The following is a 25,622-nucleotide window of genomic DNA, read 5'->3' as shown; positions in this document are numbered from 1 at the left end:
TTTCTCCTTGGTGGTTTCATTTTCTTCGCATTGTCATTTCTCTTTTGCTCGCCATCAATACAAAAATAACACAGTCTGGAGGAAACATCCATATTGTTTATAAATGAGGTTTTTAGTAATGCCTTTGAACTGGAAAAAATATATCAGACTGAAAATACATTTTTGATGTATAACTGGCTATCCGTTCTAAGGAAAACTCAGGATGAACTCTATTTTCCAGAGGAGGATGACAGTACAAAAGTCTGTTTCCACCCAAACCAGACCAATACTATAACCACTCATCACTGTTCATCACTTGATTATTGGTGGGTTGGATAATACTGGGACTAATTATAAATTAACCCTAGTTTTAGTTTTTCAGACCATTTATCTGGAACCACTTATCTTATTTTTGGATTTGTGGAAGGTTTATATAAAATAACTACTAGATCAAATAACTTCTGGTTTTGGTCTTGCAAAGCCCTAACTGATCTTACCCGTTTTTGCAGCCCTAACAACCATTTTACCTTTCCTAGTAAGTATTTATCCAGTCCATCTGAGGGCAGAGCCATATGTCTATGCAAAAGGTATAACTTCGTAGAGTTGGCGTGCTGTGGAGGTAGACATCATCCTCAGCAGGGTCACCTTGTTTTTGCATCTGAGAGAGCTGTCTCAAAGCAGTAATTCAGCAGTGATGTTGCAAGAATAGACTAGGGGAAGCTAGTTGAATGATAGGGATGCCATAATCTTCTCCAGAGCACAGATTATGCGTTTACCCAAATATTTCTGAAGTCCTGTAGTGCTCTCCCCAGTAAGACTGTCTATCATAAAACATTTTGAAGGTTTGGGGTAGGTATCCCTACTCAAATTTATCTTCCCCCTAGAAGTAGGTGCAGGGGGGTTTGGGTGCCTTTTGTTTGTTTGTTTTTGTTTTTGTTTTCCCCTCCAAATATAAGGTCAAAGCAAGTTTTTTTTGAATTAAAAAAAAATAATAATGAATGATAAAAACTCTGTGGCAGACTTTGACTTGGACTTTTTTTTCCCCTTTTATTAGCTGCGTCTGTGTTTGCTGGCACTCCCTCCAGCATGTGCCTGGAACAGCGAGTTCTGCTGTGTAACCTCAGGCCTACAGGCAGATAACATACTTTCCTTTTGCTGTCCTATGTGTAGGTTTCCCATATGAGATGCTTAGAACTGAATTAATCAAAGCTCACAAACACAGCCCCAGGGCCCTTCCTCAGTAACTTACTCTCTTTTCAACATGTGAACACTTTGAAATCTTGTTCAAATCCACAAGCCCATCTAAGATCCTCCCAATGGTTTCTATGATCCTTTCAACCAAAGATTTGGTGACTAAACTTCCTGAATACCTTCATCAAAATCTGACACTTCACAAACTGCTCAGAACATTATTTCACAGTTAACTTCTTTGCAGCCAACACTTCAAATTATTCTCCACCTCTGAAACAAGAAGACACCTCATAAAATGGTGCTCCAATACTTTTTTTTTTCTTTTTAGTTAAAATAATAGTTCTAATTTGAAAATGTTAAATTTGAAATTATACATTCTTGGAGGTAAGCAAAGATTTTCTGTAAATTTAGCTTGCACATTTTGAAATGAATTCCCAAGCGTAAATATTTATAGATGTATTCAAGCTGACTGATTATTTTCCTGTGATCCAAAACCATCTCATCTACAGGGAAGAGGAATGTACTACTGAGCCTTCTCCAGCGATCAGATATTAAAAATACATTGTGTTTTGAGAGACACTCCTCATTCTGACAGTATAAATCATTTTAACCTCTGATAATATGGAGGCATTTCTAAGAGGCTCTAAAGTAACTTTGGCACCCTTGACTCTCAGTTACACTTATGCTCATGAGTGCTCAAAGTCATTCGGAGACCTGGGACTTCAGTCCCTAAGTCATTTTTGAGCTCTTAGGGACAGAGAAGATGGAACCACTGCAAATTTGAAGACAATATCTTACTGTAACAAATTACAGAATCATAGAATGGCTTGGGTTGAAAGGGACCTTAAAGATCATCTAACTCATCCTATCCCACTTGATCAGGTTGGCCAAGGCCTTGTCCAACCTGGCCTTGAACACCTCCAGGGACGGGGCATCCACACTCTCTTGGCAACTTGTTCCAGTGTCTCACTACCCTTACAGTGAAGAATTTCCTCCTAATGTCTAATGTAAATCTATCATCTTTTAAATTTAAAACTATTCCTCCTTGTCCTATCATTATCTACCAAGCAAAGAGTCCTTCTCCATCCTGTTTATAAGACCCCTCTAAGTATCACTTCTTTCAGTCCCTTCCATATTCAGGTTTCTCTTCTCCATGATTCCCAAGTATTTTTGACCAGTTTACAAACATCTGTTCTTCTGTTCATACTGTCCTTTCTCTTATATATTTCTTTTGCCTCCCAGGTAATTACTCGCCTTGTAGAATTACCAGACTGTTCTTTCCAGCCCTTTGTTTTGCTAGGTTAAAAAGAGCAAACTTCTGTTTCCCACTAATAGAACAGGTTCTCTTTTTTACTGGTCACTGTGGTATTTCTTCCCTGTTTCTGTGCAGATAATCTTTCCTAAAGATGTGGAATCAGAATTTTGCACAGCAGTCCACATAAGGCCTTACCTGAGTCTTGTGCAAGGGCATGCACATGTCCCTGTAAGTCTTGAAAATCTCTCTCCTGATCCTAGGATCAGACTAATTTTTTTTTTGTTGATACTTCACAGCATTTTCTTACATTCAGTGGGCATTAGTTTACAAGTAATTAACATGCCAGTACTTTCTTTTTCTCAGACATTCCAGACTGTTCAATACTACCAGCAAGTAGATTTTTTATCAGTTTTCCTGTGTATGATCTTGCATTTTTTAAGATTTAATTTCATAACACTTCTATCACTCCAGCTTTCAAACTATCCCAGTTCTTCCTGAATAAGCTACCCTTCATCTACCTTTGATATTTCCCAAACTAAAATCCATAGGTTGTTCAGAAAGGAAAAAATCTCTTTAACTAACATATATCCTAACACCAACACAAAAGACATAGAAAGATTTTTTTTTTGTGTGTGTGTGTGTGGGGGGGATTTTTTCCAGTCAGGTATTTCCAACTTGTCATTCACTGATACGCATTTCTAATATATATTCTTAATTTCCATTTACTCCACTACCACCTGAATGCAAGGTATTTATCTCTCCACAGTCTTTCCTGAGCCTACTAACAGAATTATATATTAATTCATAATTGGGTAGATTATAAATCTATATTACTGTAGCCACTGGTATTTTCACCAAGTTATGAACCTAAATACTTAGAATACAGTCATTGTACCTGGGAGGAAAAGGCCTGGCTTTCCTAGGGAATGGTCCAATCTGAAAAGAAAACAGAGAATTGCTAGCAGTGGAATTACCAAGCAAATTAAACTCTGCTGCTAAAAAAAAGTATAGTATAGTATATATGCATAATTTACATAAGAATTTACAGTCATTTTAAACCTAAAACAAAGCAAGTAAAAAGACCAGATTAGCGTGATTTGATGCACATAAATACAGTCAGCATTTTAGTTCTCTGGAGTTTTTTTCCAGAATCAAACCATATTATTATCATTTCTTTCATATATACTAATATTTTATTTCTTAGACTTTCATGTAGTAACTGAAAAATAGTTGTCCTCTCTCATATTCAATCTAATAACAAAGACTGTAAAGACAGAATGGTTTCTTAATAATTCTAATATAATAGATAATTCTAATAATAATTCTAATAATTCTAATTAATTTCTTCCGCAACTGTTCCTTGAATCTCATGCAGGTGGATTTAATATGTGTATTTATTGACACAGTAAATTCCACTCAACAGGGTTGAGAGGTTTCATTTATTTATTTATTATTATTATTATTGATTTTTATTTCATTTCAGAGCCAGAGGAGTTCAGTCTGATATCATGGTCCATAGAGTTAATTTGTAAAGAGAAAAGCACTTTGTGCTGAAACTGAAGGGGATAGTTTTGTGGCAAAATGTTTCAGCTGCAATCCCAACACTCAGAGAAAGTGTGTGCAGTGACGAATGCAGTAAGTGAAAAGTTCCAGATAGAGAGAACACAAGTGAACCAGATTTCTCTCAACCATGGAGAACCACAGAGAGGAGGCAGAAAGGTAAATCATTTGAAAACTTTTCTTTTCTAAAAAGAAGACAGAAAAGCTCTCTTCATACTACGAACTTAACAGCATGCACCTTAATTTCCTTTAATTTCATTTGAAGGAAGGGAGGAGAATAAAGGATAATTGTAAATTCATTTATAAAAGGGGTTAAAAATGACTCTAAGTTAAATCCTCTAGATATTGTGCTCCCTGTTGTGCTTGCAATTTTGGACAATTACTGTTCATTAAGTACACAACTCCCCTAAAGCCAGCTGGCACCAAAGAATTCAAATATTTCATGAGGTAGACAGCGCCTACCTTCTTTGAAGTTCTTTTATCCGAACCATCATATTGAGGTGTCCTTGTGAGTACTGTTCAATCACATCGCGCACATCATATGGTTTCCGAGCTTGCTGTGGAAGGAGTCATAGATGAGATTGAAAGATAATTATAGTTTAAACTTGATTTTTGTTTCAGACAGACTTTTTTTTTTTTTGTGTGTGTGTGTGTGTCTTTCAGAGGTTATTTGGCTGCCATTTTGTAATGGTTGTTGCAATGAATAAAAAGTATGTAGGCATTTTAGGAGTGCATATTCACTGTGGAGATGGAGCCAAATGATTCCCATTACTGTCAGTTAGAGTCATGTCTTCATGTTACTTCATACTGAGCAAAATATTAGACCTTCACAGTGTATTTGAAAACACAAAACCAAGATATATAACTTATCTAAGACTACCATGTGTGATATCTCAGCTCATTCCAAAACCATATGTTAATCATAATGTCAGAGGACTGAATCACAGAGATAGGCCCAATTCATAACACTTGGACCCAGAGTCAAATGCCTCTGAAGACTAAAGAAGTCTGGTGACAGAAATATTATTGCTTAAATAACTATGAGGACAGATACTTTGCATAAGTATGAAGACAGCCGCACATAGATTTTGTTTGTGGTTCTTTGTCTTTAATGATACCTACTAAGTCAGAGAAGAGGTGCAATTCAAATAAATAAAAAAGAACAGATAAAAAATGCAAAAGAGTTTGTTTTTTGAAAGAAAACGAAACAAAACAACAACAACAACAACTAAAGCCCTGCCTTCTGCCTAGCTTTATTCCCATTCTAATGAGAATCCAGTTGCTTCTGCCAAGCTCTGTTTTCTTCCTGTAAACACTAAGGCAGAATTCTGAAACAAGTCTAGAGAACTTGCATAAGGCGATGTGATTATAAAAAGTGCACTATGGCAAAATTTTATCAAGTAAAAGCAATGTGTGTGTGTGGTGGAATAACTGTAAATGATGTCCTTTTGAAAACATCAGAATTTTCAGAGACATACCAACCCGCATGGGAAATGTGGGGTAAGATGTCTCCTTTTTGGCTCTGACTCGAGAAGAAAAAAAAAGAAAGGTAAACTGCAAATCTAGTAATTGGAAATTACTGAAAACAGCCCATTAGTCATCTTGTTGTCTGTTTCCACTCTGTCACAGCTTCAGCCAGAGCCATTAGCATGCACCACTGCACACATGCACTGAACACCTACAGTATATGCTGGAGTCATGCTTGGAAGGCAGCCACAGGATCCTAGAAATTTCAAATAAAAGCATGGAACTGGAATGGAAACAAATCCTGTGAAATGAATGAAGAAGCAAAAGCTCTTCATGACAAAATACCTTCCTCGTGCTTAGCCATCACCACTTACATGTATTATTACTTTCAGAAGAGTTCATGGTTTCAGTAGTGTGCATGCACATTTGTGTGCATTTCTGAGAAGATATACTTTGGGGGAGGGACGTTTCAGCTTTCAGTTTATTGCCATTTTTTCTTCCTTCCCCAGCTTCACTTCTTGCAGACGCTGACACATCACTATTTCTGGCCAGAAAAGCAGCCTATTGTCTTTGCCCAGAGAAACAGTGCCAGTATCACTCTTTAAATTGACCAGCGGGGGTGCTTTGAGAGCATTTTGGCTAAATCCTCTGTCCTTTCCTCTGGACTCTCTATTTAAACATGATGCATGGCGCAGAGCCTAGATGTGCTAGGGATTTTTCCTCACCTCCTCCCCTCTCCCCCATGGGCTACTATGTGCATAATTAATTCTACTCACTCCTAATGAAATTTCCTTTCTCTCTCAAGAGAAGTCCTCTATCTGAGATCCCTTTTACTAAATCATCATCTCTGAATCCTTCTGTTGTGAAGTACTGTACACTGCAGTCTGTCCAAGCCCTCTAAAGCATAGTAAAAATATCCTTTCAACTTTCTCCATTTTTTTTTCTCCTCCTTTTCCATAAAGCTGAGCATTTTATGCCTTGCCAAACTTTGCAGGCACATATCCTTTGTCATGTTTTTATTAAGGAACAGTAGGATGTACAATACAACTTAGAGAGGGATGTGATGGGCTCCCAGGGAAGTTTGGTAAATATAGAACGTGATGAACTTCTTTAACTTTCATTCTGTCCACTTCTTTTCCCCAAAATCAATCTCAAATCCTGGCCATTTGGGCTCAGCACTCTATATGCAGTGTGTTTAGAGCTCCTAAGGCAAAACTCAGAATAACAGCATCTGAGTCTGAATGTCCAGAATCTATTTAGCACAGGGAGGCTGATCAGCTACTTTTCACAGCCTCAGGAAAGAAAAGACCAGAAGAGAATTCAGTCCTCTGAGAAATGCAAGCTTATTTCAGATTTCTATCCCTGGCAATTAAGTGCTCAGCTCTAATCAAACTTATTTGAAATTTAGGTTTTTCCTTTATCTTTTTAAAACCTTGCTGTGGAACCTCTTGCACATAAAATTATGAATCTTCAGATGGAATTAACAGGGGCTTTGAAAATCTGGCCAGAAATTAATTATTTATTTTCATGGCACCATTGGCACATGCGTGGTGAGAAGGATGATACTAGAATCACATTGCAAACAAGTTTTATCATACTGATTGTACTGGGCCTTAGTAAACAGGCAAAAGAAGACTCTTCTTTTTTTTTTTTTTTTTTTTCCCCCAAAGCAGCACATATATTTTGATCACTTTGCAATCTTACTGAGAAATTTAACTTAAGACTTCATGAAGTCAGCAAATTTCCAGAGGGCAGATGGGCAGGTGACCTACAATTTCATAAAATAAGGCCTCTCTGATGTCCCATGCTGGGGAAAAAATTGGAAAGCAACTTTACACAGCATAGTGCTGGTCAGTAAAAACTATTGGTTTATAAATCATGCATAGCATGTGATGAGTTGAACATCATCTAACCAGTTGTTAAATGATCAAGGTAGATAGTAACAGTATTTGAGCAGACACTCCAACAGAGTCTTGTCTTCAGTTCTTCTAGCAGATGGGTAAGCAGTTTATATGTTTGTGAGTATAGTAAAACAAACAAACCAACAAAACCCAACAAAACAAATGCAGTAAGAAAGAGAAGTGAAAAATAACTATGCAGACTTCACAAACTCAGAAGGTTTACATATCATACTATACTCATGGATAGTTGGTAATTTAGCACACACTATGAAAACAACAACACATAGGAAAGGTATTAGGCTGAGAGCCTAAACTGTACCTTTGACTTATTGCAACCATATGCACAAAGACAAATCCACTCTCAGAGCACTTTCAACATCATGCAGTTAAGCCTACAAACTGTTCTTATGGTTAACAGTGCTGCTTACCTGAATTTTTCTTCTGGCTACAAAATATTGCATTCTCCTGATGACTTTTACAGCTGTTAGATGTGCTTCAGTTAATCTGCCAAGAAAGACAAACACAGACATGGTGCCAGGGAGGAAGGGGGGGGTGAGTAGGAGGGAGGAGAAAAGGGGGAAAAGTAGGAAAAATATCTTAATGGAAGATGTTGACTCTAAGTACCAAATCTACAACTATTTTTTTATGACTACAATGCAAAATTGTAGCATAGAACACTGTGTGTGCATCTGTGTTTTGTTCTGTTGCTTTACCCTCTTGTATATGCTGGTTAGAAGTATAAAAAAATGATAAGTGAGACAATGAAAGCAGGTGTACAAAGATAATACGTGTGGAGGGGATTAGACGGGATGCAACTGGCATCAGTCTGAAGAATGTGAAGTGTTTTTAGAACCATGACTGCATTCCTCATTTGCTTTTATTGAGTACTTGCCCATGAGCTCCATTGCACGGAAAACAAGTCCTTTAAAAAGTATTTTGAATTCTTTAAGAAGGAAAAAAATTAATGCATAGTATCTAGAAAATATAAACTTTACATGTCCCTTAAGCACATGTACATGCATGTGGCTGTCTGTATTGGTACAGAACTAGACATATTATAACTTATCTATATGATTTCACACAGAGGATACTAGGATACTATATTTGCACAACATTTATCTTGCCACTTGGCTGGAAATGAGAAGTAGTCTACCAGCCAATTAATTACACCCTCTTGTTTATGGCAAATTTTGTCGGGGCAGAGAGGAAGCAAGACTTTTGCAATTATAAGAAAAAAATATTGGATTTAAGGACTGATTCCTTCCCCATGGACTTTTCGTTCATTCAAAATGAGTGAACTAAGGGAAACAAAATTTGTCTTCCAAGAAAACAGCGTTGATAAGAAACCTATGATCTGCACAGACATCATCTTTGACATGTGATGATAACCCTAGAAAAGCTTGCCAGCAAGTTTCTCAAGTCTCCTGAAAACACAGCCTGCTACCTTTTTCCAGTGCATCTGACTGGGTAAAAGGAAGTATTGGCTAGGCCACCTACTTGGATGTCACAGTTTAAAGTATTTAAAATATGTAAAGATCACAGTGTATTATTTCAAAGTGAATTAAATAAAAGATAAACAAACAAAGCCTATATTTAAGAACTAGCATCATTTTATATTTTTATAATTTCTCTCTGATACAATTGGTGCTTCTGATTGGGTGAGATAAGAGTCACAAGAACAGTTTTTAAAAAATAAGCTTTCAGTAGCATTTTGTTAGTTTCTATTTCATGTCCCTGTTTTATATTAAATACACGCACAAATACGTATGAAACTCAAATGTCTATACCACATTAAGCCTCATACTTCATATATTTATGTATATTCATGCACATATCCGTATATATACACTCACACATGCAACCACATGGAAGACAATGCAGGGTGAGCACAATTCAAAAACTTCTGTATACCATCAACAACATTGTTAAGTACCAATCTATGCATTTGTGTAAGCCCATCAAAGGCATTTCAGAAGTGTCACTAACAGCCTACCAGTAGTTTAGCCTGCAGGACCTTTATTATGGGGAAAGAAAAGTGCTCAGCTTGACACTGAGGACCCCTAGCTGAGCTCCTGTGGCTGGAGACTAGAATGGAGACAGCATTCTGCTTGTAAATGGCACGTATTTGATAGAGAAATCTTTGTCAGCCTGCACTAGTAATATATGGATATATAAAACCAGAGAAGAATCATAATTTTAGGGTTTAAGGTTTAGCCTGCCTGCTTTGTGTGCCAACAAAAATAAAAGCTTGAAACTATCCTTTAGCTGAAACTGATGCAAAACTTCATGTATGTACTTAAGAGGGGTTTTATGTTTGTTATTTTGTTTTTAGAGTAATCCATATGAAATGGTTCATGTATTGTTTAAACAGCCTCACATAGATAAATTGAAAAAAGTCAGAGATGGAAATGAATCAAGGCAGTCATTTACTTCTAATCTCCTCCTTTAGCAGAAATCAGGGCTACAGTGCTTTCTCCAATGTGCTATCAAGTTCAAGTGTCCAAAACTATGAGGTGGACCCTTGGAAGCTGACACAGAGCTGATCAGGCCTCATTTTTAGACACAAATGTTACTTATTTTTGTGAAATAAATAATACAAAAAGACTATAATTCAAAATTCATTTAGGCCTATTGTCCTATTCCAATTGTTACAATTCACAGTAATTTCATTGAGAGCAAATTCTGAAAAAGGAGTAAGTTCTTTTTCATTTTTAATGCTCACTTGTATTAAACTGAGGGGTAGAAATACATAAATCCTGTCTTCAGTTGAAAAAAGACAGCACAAAGAGGTGCAAAGCCAGACTGATATATATGGATATGTTATCTTAGCTCTGTCTGTAAATCCATAAGGTGAATAATGGCTTTAAATGACCACAGTTAACTGGCAGATGAGTTAAAGTCCCAGCTCTGAGTAGCTATCCTCCTAACAGGGGGCCGTGGTGCTGTGGATGACTGAAATTCTAAACATTTTCAGCTGATTTTCCTAATTTCCTAGCACTGATGTCCAGAATAGATAATTGTACCTATGACTGGTCAGGTTATATTTGTCCTATATTAAGCCCAATATATTTATCTTGCTGATCTATATATTTTAGCTCAGAAAGTTGAATTAGGCAAAACCATTTGAGGGTGTCAGTCTGTTATATGACAGAACCATAAATAAGGAGAGAACAAAAGGCCAGAGATGCCTAGTTCATGTTCTTTCATGGCCACATTTCAGTAATGGTCAACAGAAACACAACACTGCTTGCAGCGAATCTCCTAGATATTTTGAGACACACAACTCATGAAACAACAATCTAGGGCATTTGTGGTAAACACCATACTTGCACACTCTTTCTATATGGCATTTCTTACTGACAGCAGACAGAAATGACCAGATGTTTGCAGATATTAGGGTACTTGACTCCTATGGATGCAACGATTTAACTCCTTCAGAGCTCTAGCTCTGAAATGAAGTCATACAGTCACTGAATCATAGAATAGTTCGGGTTGGAAGGACCCTTAAATACCATCCAGTTCCACACCCCTGCCATGGGCAGCAATGCCACCCACTGGATCAGGTTGCCCATAGCCTTGTCCAACCTGGCTTTGAACATCTCCAGGGATGGGGCATCCACAGCTTCTCCGGGCAACCTGTTCCAGTGCCTCACCACCCTCTGAGTAAAGAATTTTCTCCTAACCTCCAACCTAAATCTCCCCTCTTTTAGTTAAAACCTTTCACTGTTATTCTGTCATTATTTGACTGAACAAAAAGTTGCTCTCCACTTTTTTTACAAGCCCCCTTTAAGTACTGAAAAGCTGCAATAAGGTCTCCGTGGAGCCTACTCTTCTCCAGGCTGAACATCCCCAGCTCCCTCAACCTTTCTTCATAGTAGAGGTGCTTCAGCCATCTGATCATCTTCATGGCCCTCCTCTGGACCTGCTCTAACCTGCTCTTTCTTGTGCTGGGGGCCCCAGGCCTGGACACAGTATTCCAAGTGAGGCCTCAAGTCAGTAGGACCTGACTCTTGCTCTAAGTAGTAATATGGGTGGGTGCCCACACTTTGCAACTATGAGAGCAGCCAAGTTCTCATGCCTCTGTGCAGCAGAGAGCAGTGGCATACACACACAAAGGGATGCTCTCCAGCTCATTAAAAAATGTTTTAAATTCTTTAAAAACTTTACTCAGAAAAACAAGCATGAACTTTACCCCTTGTTACAGATGGGGTCCATGATAAGGTGGACTGTTACTATTGGGTGGGTTATTTTTTATGCAGTTTTTATTCAAAAGAATATGTCTAGAGTTGTATCAACAAAGTACTTTCCCATCTTTCAACCTAAACAACAGGTAAGAAGGTTTTGTTTAAAACTTCCCTCAAAAGACCCTAAAGGAAAACGAAATCAAAATTCAGTGGAAGTGATCAGGGTTTGGGAAAACTATGAACACATAAGAAGAAATTAATAATGGAAGCTTGTAACATCTGTAACTATAATGGATACCATAAAATATCTACTGAAATAGCACATACTTGGATACATAAATGATACTGACATCATCTTAAACCCTGTCTACAAGGAGGACCAAAGCCTTCGAACCCTTTGCAAAAAAAATGTGATCCTTACGTCTCTGTTAACTGATTGCTCATCAGAATGCTCAATTTCAAGAAAAATCAAAGCTGTCCTTAAATACGAGTGTTTTCTGGTTTGGCTTATGGACTTCTGAGCTCTCATATCACTGTGGTAGGGCAGGGAAAAGAGAATGGGGAGCAGGTGGAGGTCCTGGAACATACATGTTATAAGCAGTCCCCACCCTGATTTTATGTTGAGTAACTCTCCATCAACCATGCTAGTGGGTGAGGGGGAAAGGGGCCCCACTTTGCTGGCTGATTCATCTTTCGCCTCTGCAGGTCTCGAGTATGCCTCTGTGGCTGCAGAGCCTGGTGGGATGGCTGTGTGCCAAGGAACCACTGCAGCCTCAGGTTTGGTCCTCTGCTTGTGTCCTAGAGAGCACTATGAAAAGTTACTACTTTTAGCTGAAAAAACTTGGATATGTTTAAGACTTTTTTTTTTTCCTCAACTGCAGAAAGGCAGTAGCCTAAGCCAAAGAAGCTAAACATTTTCAGTTTAAAATGATTGAATCAAAGGAGAAAAGAGAGATGATCAAATCCAAAGCAACTCTGGAAAGTATACACATTTTTTTTCTTTTCCTTTTATATACCATTCACTTTGTTAAAAGCTAGCATTAGCCAGTTCAAAGCTAGTTTTTTCTTCTTCTTTTGCACGGAGTCTGATAACTTTCAGCTTAATGTGCTTTGGAACAGCCAGGGAATATTTTAAGAGAAAAACAGATATAGAAATGGATCCTAAACCCAGCAAAGATACAATAATTCCAGGTCATGCTGAAGCACAGTGCAAATCTGAACAAGCCTGTTAGTCTGATGCACCTTTCAATCCAGAAGCATTTTTTAATCATTAGAGTTCACTTTACTGTAGAGATAAGGGGAAGAGCTTTATTCAACATGTGCCGCAGGATGACTGCAGATAGTGGGACGTGCATTCCAGACTGGTTTTCCTGCCGTTTATTCAGGTGTCGTGAATTAGAAGAGTTATTTAGTGTAACATAACTACTTTGATCATGAACTGTGGAAAATAAAGGCAACTTCAGCAAGGTTAATTACAGCTCTCTGTCCCAATTTGCAAAACTGGTTTGAGGATACACATTTACAGTACTTGGATTACTGCTGAGATTCATACAGTTGTTAAATTTTGATTGCTTAACAGGAAAACACATATAAAGTAACTCTAACTATATTTTAATACTGGTCATTGGATAATGTTGTAAATCCTGCCCAGAGCAACATATAGCATCATCTATTCTGGAGTTGTTCACTTAACATGAGTTGCTAAGCCAGCACAAACACTGACTTGGTCAGTAACGGCAACTGGAATATAAAGAAGTTATTTGAAAAGCTCAGCCTATATCTGCCTTTTTGTTTTCCCGTCATGTTGGATTGAGAATATTCATGTTCAGGTTCTGTTTCTGGGAAAGAACTTTAATTCTCAGTCATAACTTTAATTTTCCTCATGTACAATTATCTCAAATGGGTCAATTAGATAAAATATAAACCAAGCCTTATTTGCATTGAAATCATTACCATAATCAAAACAAAACACGAAAGGTTAGCATCACGGGGTACTTTTTGTCTCCAGGTGCACATAGCACAGAATTCTTCCATCCATAGGGGAGATTTTTCATTATCCTGCAGCTTCCAAATGTTACTGAATAATAATATTTAGTAGAGGTGTGTATCAGCTATATTCAAATGTAGCTGAACTGTGTAGTTATCCCATTATATGGATTGCATGCACCAATTAACTGGTGAGGCAGGAGAAGGATGGGAAAACAGAAATCAGAAAGGACATAAAATGAGAGAGTTTATTACAGACAAGTACAGCAGTCAGTTCACATGCAGTCACATGCATTATGTGGACCTTCTACGGATGGAAAGAGGTGATGGAGAGAGTGATGTGCTCATCACAAGAAATATAAAGAAAAGAAACTTATTTAATATATTTTAAATATTGAGGGAAATTACAATGTCCAGATGAAAAAAAATATATTCTTCCTACCATTAAATGAAAATAAAATTAGTATCGCTTTCAGCTAAGCAGAGCCAGACAAAAAACCTCAAAGCCTTTTAAAGAGCTTAAGTTATCAGAAGGTTGCAGCTTGAATTTGACATGCAACCACCTAGAAATGTCAGGCAAATTCTGATTCCAGGGCTCGCCCCAAGCCAGGAGCAGCAGAGAAGTACAACATAAATATAACAGAAGAGGTTTCCAGTCTTGTAACATTTCATCAAAGCCTTCTGAAGAACAGATACTGTTCGAGAACTTCCACCACTTACGTGCTGGAAATTTTATAAAATGCCATTTGAAGTGAAACCTGAGAGAAAATTTCAGAAAATATTGGCACAACTTTATTTTTCCCTTTATTCCTAATCACAATCCCACCTTCAGCCTACCTCATTTCTATTCTAACCATATCCTTATCTGAACCTTTTCTTTTCAGGCTCATGTTTGGCTCAAAACTATAAATAATTTAGGATTGGCTTCTTTAGAAACAGAGCAGCCTGGAGACATATTTGGCTTCACCAAACACTACTGACAACCTCTATTTATGAAGGAATGCTGCAGATTCTGCAAATCTCCCCTCAGCAGGTACTGCCCCTGGCAAAGGAGGAAAGAGTACAGAAGTGATGTTTTTGGGGGTACAGCTGCATTCTGGTATCTCATTATTTGATGAAGATTTTGTGGCACTGGTCATCTCCATCCATCAGCATACACACTGCTGCTTCTCTGAATTCACTCTAGAGTGCAATTGCCTCTGTTTCTCCTCTGTCCTCCTGCTGGGTGACCGGGACCCAGAAAGAAGGAGGAGAACGGGACAGGTGAACGACTGGCTTAGGGGGTGGTGTCTGGATCAAGGATTTGGGTATTTCAGTCTTGGGCAGTCCTTTGAGAAGCCGGGTATGTGGGCTGCTGACCGACTCCAACTCAGCAAGTGGGGCACAAGTGCGTTGGGGAGCAAGCTCTCTGGGCTGATTACCAGGGCTTTAAACTAGATTTGATGGGGGAAGGGAGAGGAGCTAAAAGTGACAGAGAAGGGCTGGGGGAAGTTGTCACTGCTGTCACTGTTGAAGATAGTAAGGAAAAACCTCTGAGTTCTCCCATAGGATTGTCTGAGGGCTCCTCAGCGAAGGTAATGATCCCGATACCCCGTCCGGAATCTTCTTCTTGCATCCCTCCAGGGGTAACTGCGCCTGCTGCTTCCCTAAAGTGCCTGTATACCAATGCGCAAAGCATGGGAAAGAAACAGGATGAGCTCGAGATCTGTGTTCAGCTGCAGGGCCACAATCTCATTGCAATCACAGAGATGTGGTGGGACAGCTCCCATGACTGGAATGCTGTCATGGAGGGCTATGTCCTCTTTAGGAAAGACAGGCTGGGAAGGTGAGGGGGAGGAGTTGCCCTTTATGAGGGGAGTAATTAGAATGTACCCAGCTCCACCTGGGGGAGGGTGAAGGATGGCTGGAGAGCTAGTGGGTGAGAATTAAGGGGCGGGCTGGTATGGGGGACACTGTTGTGGGGGTGTACTACAGGTCACCAGATCAGGAGGAGGAGGAGGTCGATGAGGCCTTCTACAAACAGCTGGTAGTAGCCTCAAGATCACGGGCGCTGGTTCTCATGGGGGACTTCAATTATCCAGACATCTGTTGGGTAAGCAACTCGGCCAGGCACGAGCAGTCCAAACAGTTCCTACAATGCGCTGAAGACAATTTTCTGACGCAGGTGGTGGAGGAGCCAACGAGGCAGGGGGTGCTTCTGGACCTTGTCCTTACCAACAGGGATGGGCTTGTTAGGGATGTGAAGGTTGGGGGCAGCTTGGGATGCAGCGACCATGAGATGGTGGAGTTCAGGATGGAACTTGGTGGAGGAAGTAAGGCTAAAAGCAGGATTGCTACCCTGGACTTTTGAAGAGCCAACTTTGACCTCTTCCGGGACCTGCTTGGGAGTATCTGATGGGCTAGACTGCTAGAAGTCAAGGGTACTTGTGAGAGCTGGGCAACATTTAAACAACGCTTCTTCCAAGCTCAGGATCGGTGCATCCCTAAGAGTAGGAAATCGGGGAAGGGGGGCAGGAAACCTGTGTGGATGAGCAAGGAGCTCATCGATAAAATCAAAAGGAAGAGGAAGGTCTATAAAATGTGGGAAAAGGGCCTGTCCTCTTGGGAGGAGTATAGAAGTGTTGTCAGGGCCCGCAGGGACACGACGAGGAAGGCTAAAGCCCGCCTAGAGATGAGGCTTGCAAAAGAGATAAAAGATAATAAGAAGGGTTTTTTTAAGTATGTAAACAGTAAAAGGAAGACTAGGGATAATGTAGGTCCCTTGCTGAATGAGGGGGTTGTCCTGGTAACGGGAGACGCCGAGAAAGCGGAGATACTGAATGCCTTCTTTGCTTCAGTCTTTGCTTCAAGGACTCCCCCCCCTGGAACTCCTCAACCCTGGCAGAAGGACAAAGGGTCTGGGAAATGGAGGGCTCCCCCCGGTTGATGAGAGAGTGGTTCGGGAGCATCTGAGTGGGCTCAACGCACACAAATCCATGGGCCCTGATGGGATGCATCCATGTGTGCTAAGGGAGTTGGCAGAGGTGATCGCCGAACCACTCTCCATTATCTTTGAAAGGTCCTGGAGAACAGGAGAGGTGCCTGAAGACTGGAGAATAGCCAGTGTCACTCCGGTCTTCAAGAAGGGCAAGAAGGAGGATGCGGGAAACTACGGGCCAGTCAGTCTCACCTCTGTCCCTGGAAAGGTGTTGGAACAGCTTGTTCTGGATGCCATCTCCAAGCAATTGGAAGAGAAGAATGTTATGAGGAGTAGTCAGCATGGATTCACCAAGGGGAAGTCGTGCTCGACCAACCTCGTTGGCTTCTATGATGGCATCACCAGCTGGGTAGATGGGGGAAGAGCAGTGGATGTCATCTACCTTGACTTTAGCAAGGCTTTTGATACTGTCTCCCATGACATCCTGATAGCAAAGCTGAGAAAGCGTGGGATAGAGGAGTGGACAGCAAGGTGGGTTGAGAACTGGCTGACTGGCCGAGCTGAGAGGGTGGTGATCGGGGGCAGAGTCCGGCTGGAGACCTGTGACTAGCGCTGTTCCCCAGGGGTCGGTGCTGGGTCCGGTCTTGTTCAACATCTTCATCAACGACCTTGATGAGGGAATAGTGTCTGCCCTCAGCAAGTATGCCGATGACACAAAGCTGGGAGGAGTGGCTGACATGCCAGAAGGCTGTGCTGCCATTCAGCGTGACCTGGACAGTTTGAAAGACGGGCAGGAAGAAACCAAATGAGGTTTAACAAGAGCAAGTGTAGAGTCCTGCACCTGGGAAGGAACAACCGCATGTATCAGTACAGGCTGGGGGATGACCTGTTGGAGAGGAGCTCTGAGGAGAAGGACCTGGGGGTCCTGGTGGACGACAGGTTGACCATGAGCCAGCACTGTGCTCTCATGGCCAAGAGGGCCAATGGGATCCTGGCATGCATTAAAAGGAGTGTGGCCAGCAGGTCAAGGGAAGTGATCCTCCCCCTCTACTCCGCCCTGGTCAGGCCTCACCTGGAGTACTGTGTCCAGTTCTGGGCTCCCTGGTATAAAAAAAGACAGGGATCTCCTGGAAAGAGTCCAGCAGAGGGCCAAAAAGATGATACGGGGCCTGGAGCATCTTCCCTATGAGGAAAGGCTGAGAGGCCTGGGTGTGTTCAGCCTGAAGAAAAGAAGGCCGAGAGGGGATCTCATCAGTGTGTATAAATACCTGAGGTGTGGGAGACAGAGGGATTTGGCCAACCTCTTTTCAGTGGTTTGTGGGGACAGGACAAGGGGTAATGGCCATAAGATGGAGCACAGGAAGTTCTGCACCAACATGAGAAAGAACTTCTTCACAGTGAGGGTGACAGAGCACTGGAACAGGTTGCCCAGGGAGGTTGTGGAGTTTCCTTCTCTAGAGATATTCAAGGCCCGTCTGGATGCCTACCTGGGCAGCCTGCTCTAAGGAGCCTGCTTTGGCAGGGGGGCTGGACCCAATGATCTTTCGAGGTCCCTTCCAACCCTTTCAATTTGGTGATTCTGTTATTCTAGTTCCCACTCTAACCTTGCCTTCCCTGAAGTGAATGAGAAAGAAAGCAGATTTCCTACAGCAGGGCTCCTAGGGATTTGGGCTGGGAAGACAGATAATGCAGAAGCAGACAAACAGCTCTGAGGTGAAACACTACTAGAACAGGAAAAACTAAGACATTTATAGGGAGCAACTAGCAAGACAATATATTGGCAGAGAAAACACCAGTGGGAGAAGCAGCAGGGTGTTTTCTTGATGTTGTCCTTGAAGAGAATAAAAAAAAAAAAAACAAAAAAACTCCTGAAAATAATTGGAGGAAGATGTAACCTGCTCACTGAATGCGACTGAATGAGGAAGAAAATCCCTTAAACTTTGAGCTGTTTTTCTCAACCCTAGACAGTTGGAGTTTTCGGTTACAAGTTTGTTTCGTAATACTACAAAGTGGGTTTATTGAGAAAGTGGGAGAAAAGCTCTGTGTTAGTCCCCTGCTAATTAAAATGCATAATTAAAATGAGTAATTAAGCTTACTACAGAATGTTCTTCTGTCTGAGAGCCCAACTGCCCTTGAACAACAATTCATCTGCTGAACTGTCTCTGAGAGCTAAAGTAACCATCGGATATTTTGGTTACATCTTTGTTCTGTGTTATGCTGGCAGCAAAATAAAAGTGCCTGGTCTCTTTTCTGCCATTTTAATTCTTCCATTCTTCCTGCTGTGTCAGAACAAACGAGATGATGTCATAGGGCTGTCTTTGAGCGTGGAAATACAAACACAGAAAGATTATTTATTTTTTTTCCCTGAGCAAACTGCTTCTAGAAGTTGCCACAATAACTTTCTGCATTAGCACTGTACCATGACTACTTCGGTCCTAGGACAGCTAAAATAGTTTGTCCCCATGTCAGTACTCATTTGCTTAGAAAACAGACTCTAACCACAACCACCTTCTTGGAAGGTGAACAAATGCTGACAGACAATGACACATTTTTGCCCCATCTATTACAGCAGTCTCTGACCCTCTTAGACAAGAGTATCTTTTCACTTCTACCTCCTTATGATTTGCTCCTTCATCAATTCACCTTTTAAAAATTACAAACAGAATTGAATGCTTCGTTAGTAAAAGGCACCAGAGAGACAGACTTCACCAAGCCCAGACAGCATCCCAGACGAGGAGATGCTTTCCTGGAACCCCAATGCTGCTCGCAGAGATGCAGGGGGAACTAGAACGATACTGCCTTATTCAATGGGCTCTGGTTTACTCACTTCAAAAAAATGCCACAATCCAAATTCTCAAACTTTAAGGCTCCATTTTCCTCTTCACTGTATTCAGCATTTGTGGGAACAACGTGATGTTGTTAATATACAGCAAAGACTGAGTGTTGTATTTATGCTTCAATGATTTTCTGTCATGAGAATATAATGCCTGGCAAAGACTGATTCTCTGAAATACCAGTTTGTTTGGGTTCATTAATCTTAATTCCTATCTTGCCTGAATAGGAACTGAGTAACAGTCAAGTCAGGGAATAGTTCTCAGAATTAAAACTTCAATGGCCTTTGGGCTGCTCAAGGCTTCGCATTTCTTTTAAAAAATAAGTAATTAATTAATCTGAACCAAGTACTAGAGAGTGACCCTATGGAATTGAGCAAAATGCTTCTTGTGGTTTTAAAACAACAACAACAAAGAAATGCATTGGCTTTTGGCAGGACCTTTCCCTGGTAGCTCTTGTGATTTAGTAGTTACAGCAGGGGCTATGGAAACACTACTCCTGGGCTCTTGGATTGATTGATTGAACTGGCCTGTGTCTCTCTGGGTGATCTAGTGCAAGTCTTTTACCTGGCTATGCTCTAGTTTATACATCTATAAAGTAAGTGTAAAACCTGTCTAAGTCATGGAAGTGTTGTGAGGCTTACTTCAGTGAGGATTCTAATGTAGTTAGAGATCCCAAATGAAGAGGCATTTTATTTTATAGCATGGCTCAAAAAATGGTAGCAACAATATGTTTTTCACTTAATGAAGACAAGTAAAAAGGGAGACTGATCTACAGGCTTGGTGCAAACTGCCATTGCACTGCCCCCAAAGCAGATGCCCTTTTCCAAAGCTTTTTCCCCTCTCCATCATCTAAACCCTACTCTTCCTTCTCCTGAGCACCTGAGCAACCTGTCTGGGAATTAGCTCTCTGTTCACCACATACTCAGCAATGTAAGACATCCATAGCATCTGAAGCCAAACAGGACCATTAGATCATGAACGTGACCCACTCAACAGTGCAGGGGATTCCATTTCACACAGCTGCCCTTGCCCTGAGCCAAAAACCTTCTGTAGGACTAAAGTAACTTTCCAGAACGGCATCTGGTCTTGATACAAAGACCTTTATATACTATTAAAAAGTGCCTTACTTTTTTTTGCAGGCAACGGTGACCATACAGTGACCATATACAGAGAACCTCACAGAAAACTTTGTATGGCCACTGATATTTATGTTTTTTCCACACTGTATTTCGTGTAGAACATGCATAAAAATCTTACAGGCCTTATTTGCCTAATACTGAAAATATGCAGTGTTTATCAATAGTTTAACATCGAAAAAAATCTTTTGCTAAAATGTGCAAGCATCACTTACACAAAATTACCAATGAAACCAGGAGTTTATCTTAGCTCCTTATTTCAAGAGATTTAACTTGCTTATTGAAAAACTGCTTTTGTTAAAAGATTGTGCATTTTTACTTTACCTTTAGGAAAAGATGTAATCTATTTGCATTTTTTTTCTTGCAGACCTTTATCTCAGCCAGTGGATTAACAGAAAGAAAATGTTCATATGCCAACTCCTTGTGACTTACTATTAATGAACAAGAAAAATTGTTTGTTCAAAGTGAGTGAGGAATTCTGTGTTTTCATCCTCTGGGGAATTCTGATTTTCCTGTCTTTGTTTCCATCCTAACTCTCAGGGAAAATACTTTAAAAGTTACCATGAAACAAAAGATTCTGAAAGCATTTCAGTGTGAAATAACAGTATGTTTAATTTTGTACTGCTGTAATAAACATGTTTCCAAAGAGGATATATTTTATTCTTTTATAAAATGAATGCATTTTATTCAGTTCATGCCTTTTCTCCTCACGGTGACTGGGACTCTACCCTGAAGACATACACTCTATACTGTGCCATCTAGCACAGAATGAAGACCACATGCCTTAGAGAAGATGTACTCTGGTTTACAGAATACTATTATAGAATGGCACATTCAAGCGATGAATCCTATGAAACAGCATATCATGCTGGGCAGATCCAGTTCAAATATCGGTATGGACTTAACTTTGACACTTTTCAAGTAATCACAATGTTCTGAACTATGCCTGCAACAAATGATTTTTTTTTTAATTTGCTATAGAACCAAATTAATAATAATAAAAAAACACTTGAAATTTCCTCACAGATGAAATCTATTCCAAAGTATTTTTTTTTCACTTGAAAAGTCATCACCTCTGTGTTCACTGAAAGTTATTAGCAAATGGGAGATCTGATAAAAGCAAAAGATATTCATGCAGTATTTAGTGCATATTCATATGAGGCTGTCTAATTAACAGGACAATAGCAATTAGTATCAGTGCTTCAAAGTCTCCAGATTTTTTTTTTCTTGTGTGTGTTTTAATTGGGCCTTGAGTATGCCAGTACCGCAATCAAAAGTGTTTCTAAATAATTATGCACTCATTTAGGTGGCTAACAACCTGAATTGCTGTAATTAGAACACTTAATAGATGCAATTAATTATGTCAGCATTGCTGAAGGCCATACAGAAATATGTACGAACAAAAAAGAAAGGGGGGGGTGTTGCACTTTATTTTATTTGACACTTTCCACTGATTGTTCTCTGACAACGATCTGAGAAGTCCTTTTGGAAGTTCTGTGTGAGATTGAAATAAAAACTGGGAACAATGCTATTAAGACTCCCACTGAAGTAGATTTTTTTTTTTTTTTTATCCAATGAACAAACATATAGATGTTGCCTCAAATCAGCTTCATCTTGTCTTTGAGCAATTGTATTTATACAGGGTCTGGAGGAACTGGCTGTAGAGATGAGGTGGCAGCTCAATTGTTAACATATTCAAACTCAAAATTTCAGTGCTCAGAAATATGAAATATGTCATTACCATCTATCCATTTTAAGCTGAAATAAGAACACATTTTCTTCCAATATATTTTGTTATACAGAAGTTTCCCAGGATGCTCCCACCCTCCAACAAGTGCTTACATTATTGAACTGGTTTGATAATGAATTACAGGCTTAGTTTTCTAAAAGTTCATAAACCTATAAGCTTCAACACCATTCCAAAGAAGACTGAGACAATTTATCTTTTTGCTTGGAAATTATGCAAAAAGTATGCAAAATCTGAGGTTTGGCAAGGACTGCAAGGAAAACCACTTGAAACACTGTAATTTAAAGTGAGTTTACTTTGACAATTTCAGTTTGCCCAAACCTGAAACTCAAAGCAAACCTCTGGGCAGAAGTGTAAACCAGAAAAGATAGAAATCAACAAACGTTTACACAACACTCCATGAATCAAAGGTACTTAACTTCAAATGACATGAAGCAGAGGCTGACAAACCAAGAATCAGACAGGAACAATTTTTGAACACAATCTGCATCATCTGGATTTAACACAAAACCAGTTTTTCTCTCCTGTTACCAGCCTACTCGATCATGAAGACCCTCTACTCTGAAGTTTTAAGGCCCCCATCCCCATCTTAAAATTCCTATTATCGTCATTTCAATCTTTCTATTGCCCAAAGGACATAATACAATTTTCAAGACTTATGCTGTGAGAACTATAGGGGAAATAAAGATATTTTCTATTACCCCAAAACATCTTCAAACTTGCACATGCAGTTAACAACTATATCTGAGTGACAGCTGATAGTTTTCCTCAATTATATAGTGTCACAAGCTTATCAGCTTAACCTGGTGCTGTGAGTTATCTGAAGCAAAATACCTTTCTTCAAGAGAAGAGAGCCAGGCAACAGTTCATAAATGTCTTTTTTTTTTTTTTTCTTTCTTTATGTGGCATCTTTTGGCCAAAGGGATAAACAAAGTTTTAAGCATACAGCCTTTAAAGTAGGTCTTTTTCTTACAAACACTAAAGGTGCTTGTCTCTCTAGCATGCTGGAGGAAATGTTCAATTTATTCCACAGCACAGTATAGTCTGTACCGCTCCTGGCTACCAAAACTGACCATGCTTCTACAGCACAACATGCTCAGATCCTTTCAAAGTAAGGAAAGAACTAAATCTAAACGTCTCACAATCTGGATGCATCACGACATTAAATGATAGAAGGATATCTCTTTTGCTAGGAGCTTCTGGGAGCTTTCTAGGAGAATAAGGTTTCCTTCTGGGTCAAACAAAGCATTTAATCCATCAGGAAACATATTTTTTTAGTTTTGTGGAAAAAGAAAAAAAAAAGTTCATTTTCATTCAAATTGGACAGAATACTTTTTTAATATATTTGGATCAAGCTACAATGGAAAAAAAATATCAATTTTCAGCTGAGCTCTGGTGTACATACTAAGTCAATGGGTATCACAAAAAACAGTTTCTACTAAGTACATGCAAACTAACCATTACAGTAATATAAAATATATGATAAACTGTGTGGGACAGAGTCTTTACATCAAGACTGCAGCATCCTGATGAAGACCGTATATTAGGCTATCAGAGTGTTGCTGCTTGTGATAATATCTGTCTGATGTGAAAGAAATTTTCAGAAAGTTGTAGTGGAAATGCTTTTTCTGTCCAAAGAAACTCCCACCAAGTTGTGTTTCTAGATGAGATATCCTGGGGACACGGCTGTCACAGACTGAGCTCGTTGAAACTTTTTGCATTACCAATATACTGAAAATGCACAGGTAGTTTTAAAAAACGCAGTATCTCTGAATATATATATATATTTTCAAATGACTCGGGTCACACTGTAGAACTACAGTTTTCTGTTTCTGTCTGCTGTAACATTAAATCACGAAATTCTTTATTCATCTACACTCCTTTCCTACACTTTCAAAAATAGCTTTTTAATGGAATTGCCTAGACAAAGAGAAACTAGCCTACTTTCCAAATGACTGACAAGAAATACCTGCATAGGTTAAGATCTGATCAAAATTAATGATTTGATTCTGCAAAATCCACATCTAAGTAACTTTCTCTACATGAGTTAGTTTACTCAACTACACAGGCTGCAGGCATATCAACCTATGTTCAAAATTAAGGTTTGCAAACTGTACCCTAATTATGCAATTAAAAGTTGTGTTGAGTGAATGTTCTTCAATTACTTATCCTTGCTATTTTTTCATGCCTGTAAAGCTGAACAAATATTGTCAACAATGAATGTTGTCAGGAATGCATACTGCTCTGTTATGCCTCAGCTGCCAAACACAGATAGAGGTGATCCTGTACTGTGAGTAAGTATTGCAAAATCTTTCATACAGTAATCGGCAGCTGGCATCATCCTATAAGATTCTTACTGCTTCACTTTATCAGCCTAACTTGCTGACCTGTATTACACATGCTCATTTTATTCACAAGAAAATTGGACATTTTGGGCATACACATATATGTGTATAAATAACAATACTTAATACACATCCATGAAATAAGCTGAAGTGTTTCATAACTTTCAGAAAATAATAAAATATGTATTAAAGTAAATGTAAATTTCTAGATTGTGAGCATAAATATGGAAAAATACAAACCTGATTTATAAACTCAAAATAATCTCAATAGTGATTTATCCATAGTTTTAATGGCATGAAAATGACTATTTTAAGGCCAAGAGTAATTTAGTTTTGACTGACTTGGCAATCCTTTGTTCTCCAGGTCATATAAGTGTTGAGTAAACTATAAACCTGTAATTCTGTCCTGAGGTCAATGGACTTCAGAATTGATTTGATATATTGGTCTCCTGGAATGTTCTTCCAAGGCCAGTACTCGCTAAACTGTGTTTATGAGTTGCCTGCATTAATAACTAATAGAGTCATATAATATTAGCAGTGGAGAAATTAAGCCTTTCAAATGAGAGTATACTCAAATGCAGGATTATTTAATGAAGGAAAGAAAAAAATAGACTTATTTATGAGCAGTCAATTTCTATAGAGAAATGAAAAATATAACATGAATATAAAGAGGTGTGGATATTTGACTTCAGAAACAAAGTCAGACTGTATCATGAACATTTTTTGGTATCATCCTTGTTTTGGGAAGGGAAACCTATTACCTCAATACTTTCTATGGAAAAACAACAACAGCAACTACTCCAGCATAATACTTAAGGAGCATAAATACATATAGAAATCACCAACTGTTTTCATCAGGACCCTGCTTCTTTATAGCCTCGAATTGCATCTGAGGTGCTATTAACATTGAGATACCTTCCAATGAGAACGACCAAAAGCACCACTGACACCTGGGAGGGTGGCAGGAGAACAGATCCTGTGTAATAGACTTGGGAAATGTGTTGCTGTTTGCAGAGAGAAACTAGTATGACTGAGCTGATGCAGCAGGCAGGAAAAAAAAAATGCTCATTAAGTAAAGGGAAAAAATATCAGTTTCTCCTTTTTGTGATGTGATTAACTC

The 25,622-nt window shown here is 39.3% G+C and overlaps 1 protein-coding gene across 1 annotated transcript in view; it reads right to left on the bottom strand.

Annotated features, from left to right (window-relative positions):
• Positions 1 to 25,622, bottom strand: part of LOC310892362 (potassium voltage-gated channel subfamily KQT member 1-like) — a 522,172-nt gene that overhangs the window by 209,370 nt on the left and 287,180 nt on the right. Inside the window, exons 13-15 of the mRNA XM_083820035.1 lie at positions 7,782 to 7,857; positions 4,448 to 4,542; positions 3,321 to 3,361 (exon numbers count right to left, since the gene is read on the bottom strand). Coding sequence (XP_083676161.1) covers positions 3,321 to 3,361; positions 4,448 to 4,542; positions 7,782 to 7,857 — 212 coding nt within the window. The remainder of the gene's footprint in view (positions 1 to 3,320; positions 3,362 to 4,447; positions 4,543 to 7,781; positions 7,858 to 25,622) is intronic.

This window comes from Anser anser (assembly GCF_964211835.1).
Source record: "Anser anser genome assembly, chromosome: 1".
In the NCBI taxonomy this organism is placed as follows: domain Eukaryota; kingdom Metazoa; phylum Chordata; class Aves; order Anseriformes; family Anatidae; genus Anser; species Anser anser.
The sequence above is the reverse complement of the archived record's forward strand: the minus strand, read 5'-3'. Positions and strand labels throughout refer to the sequence as shown.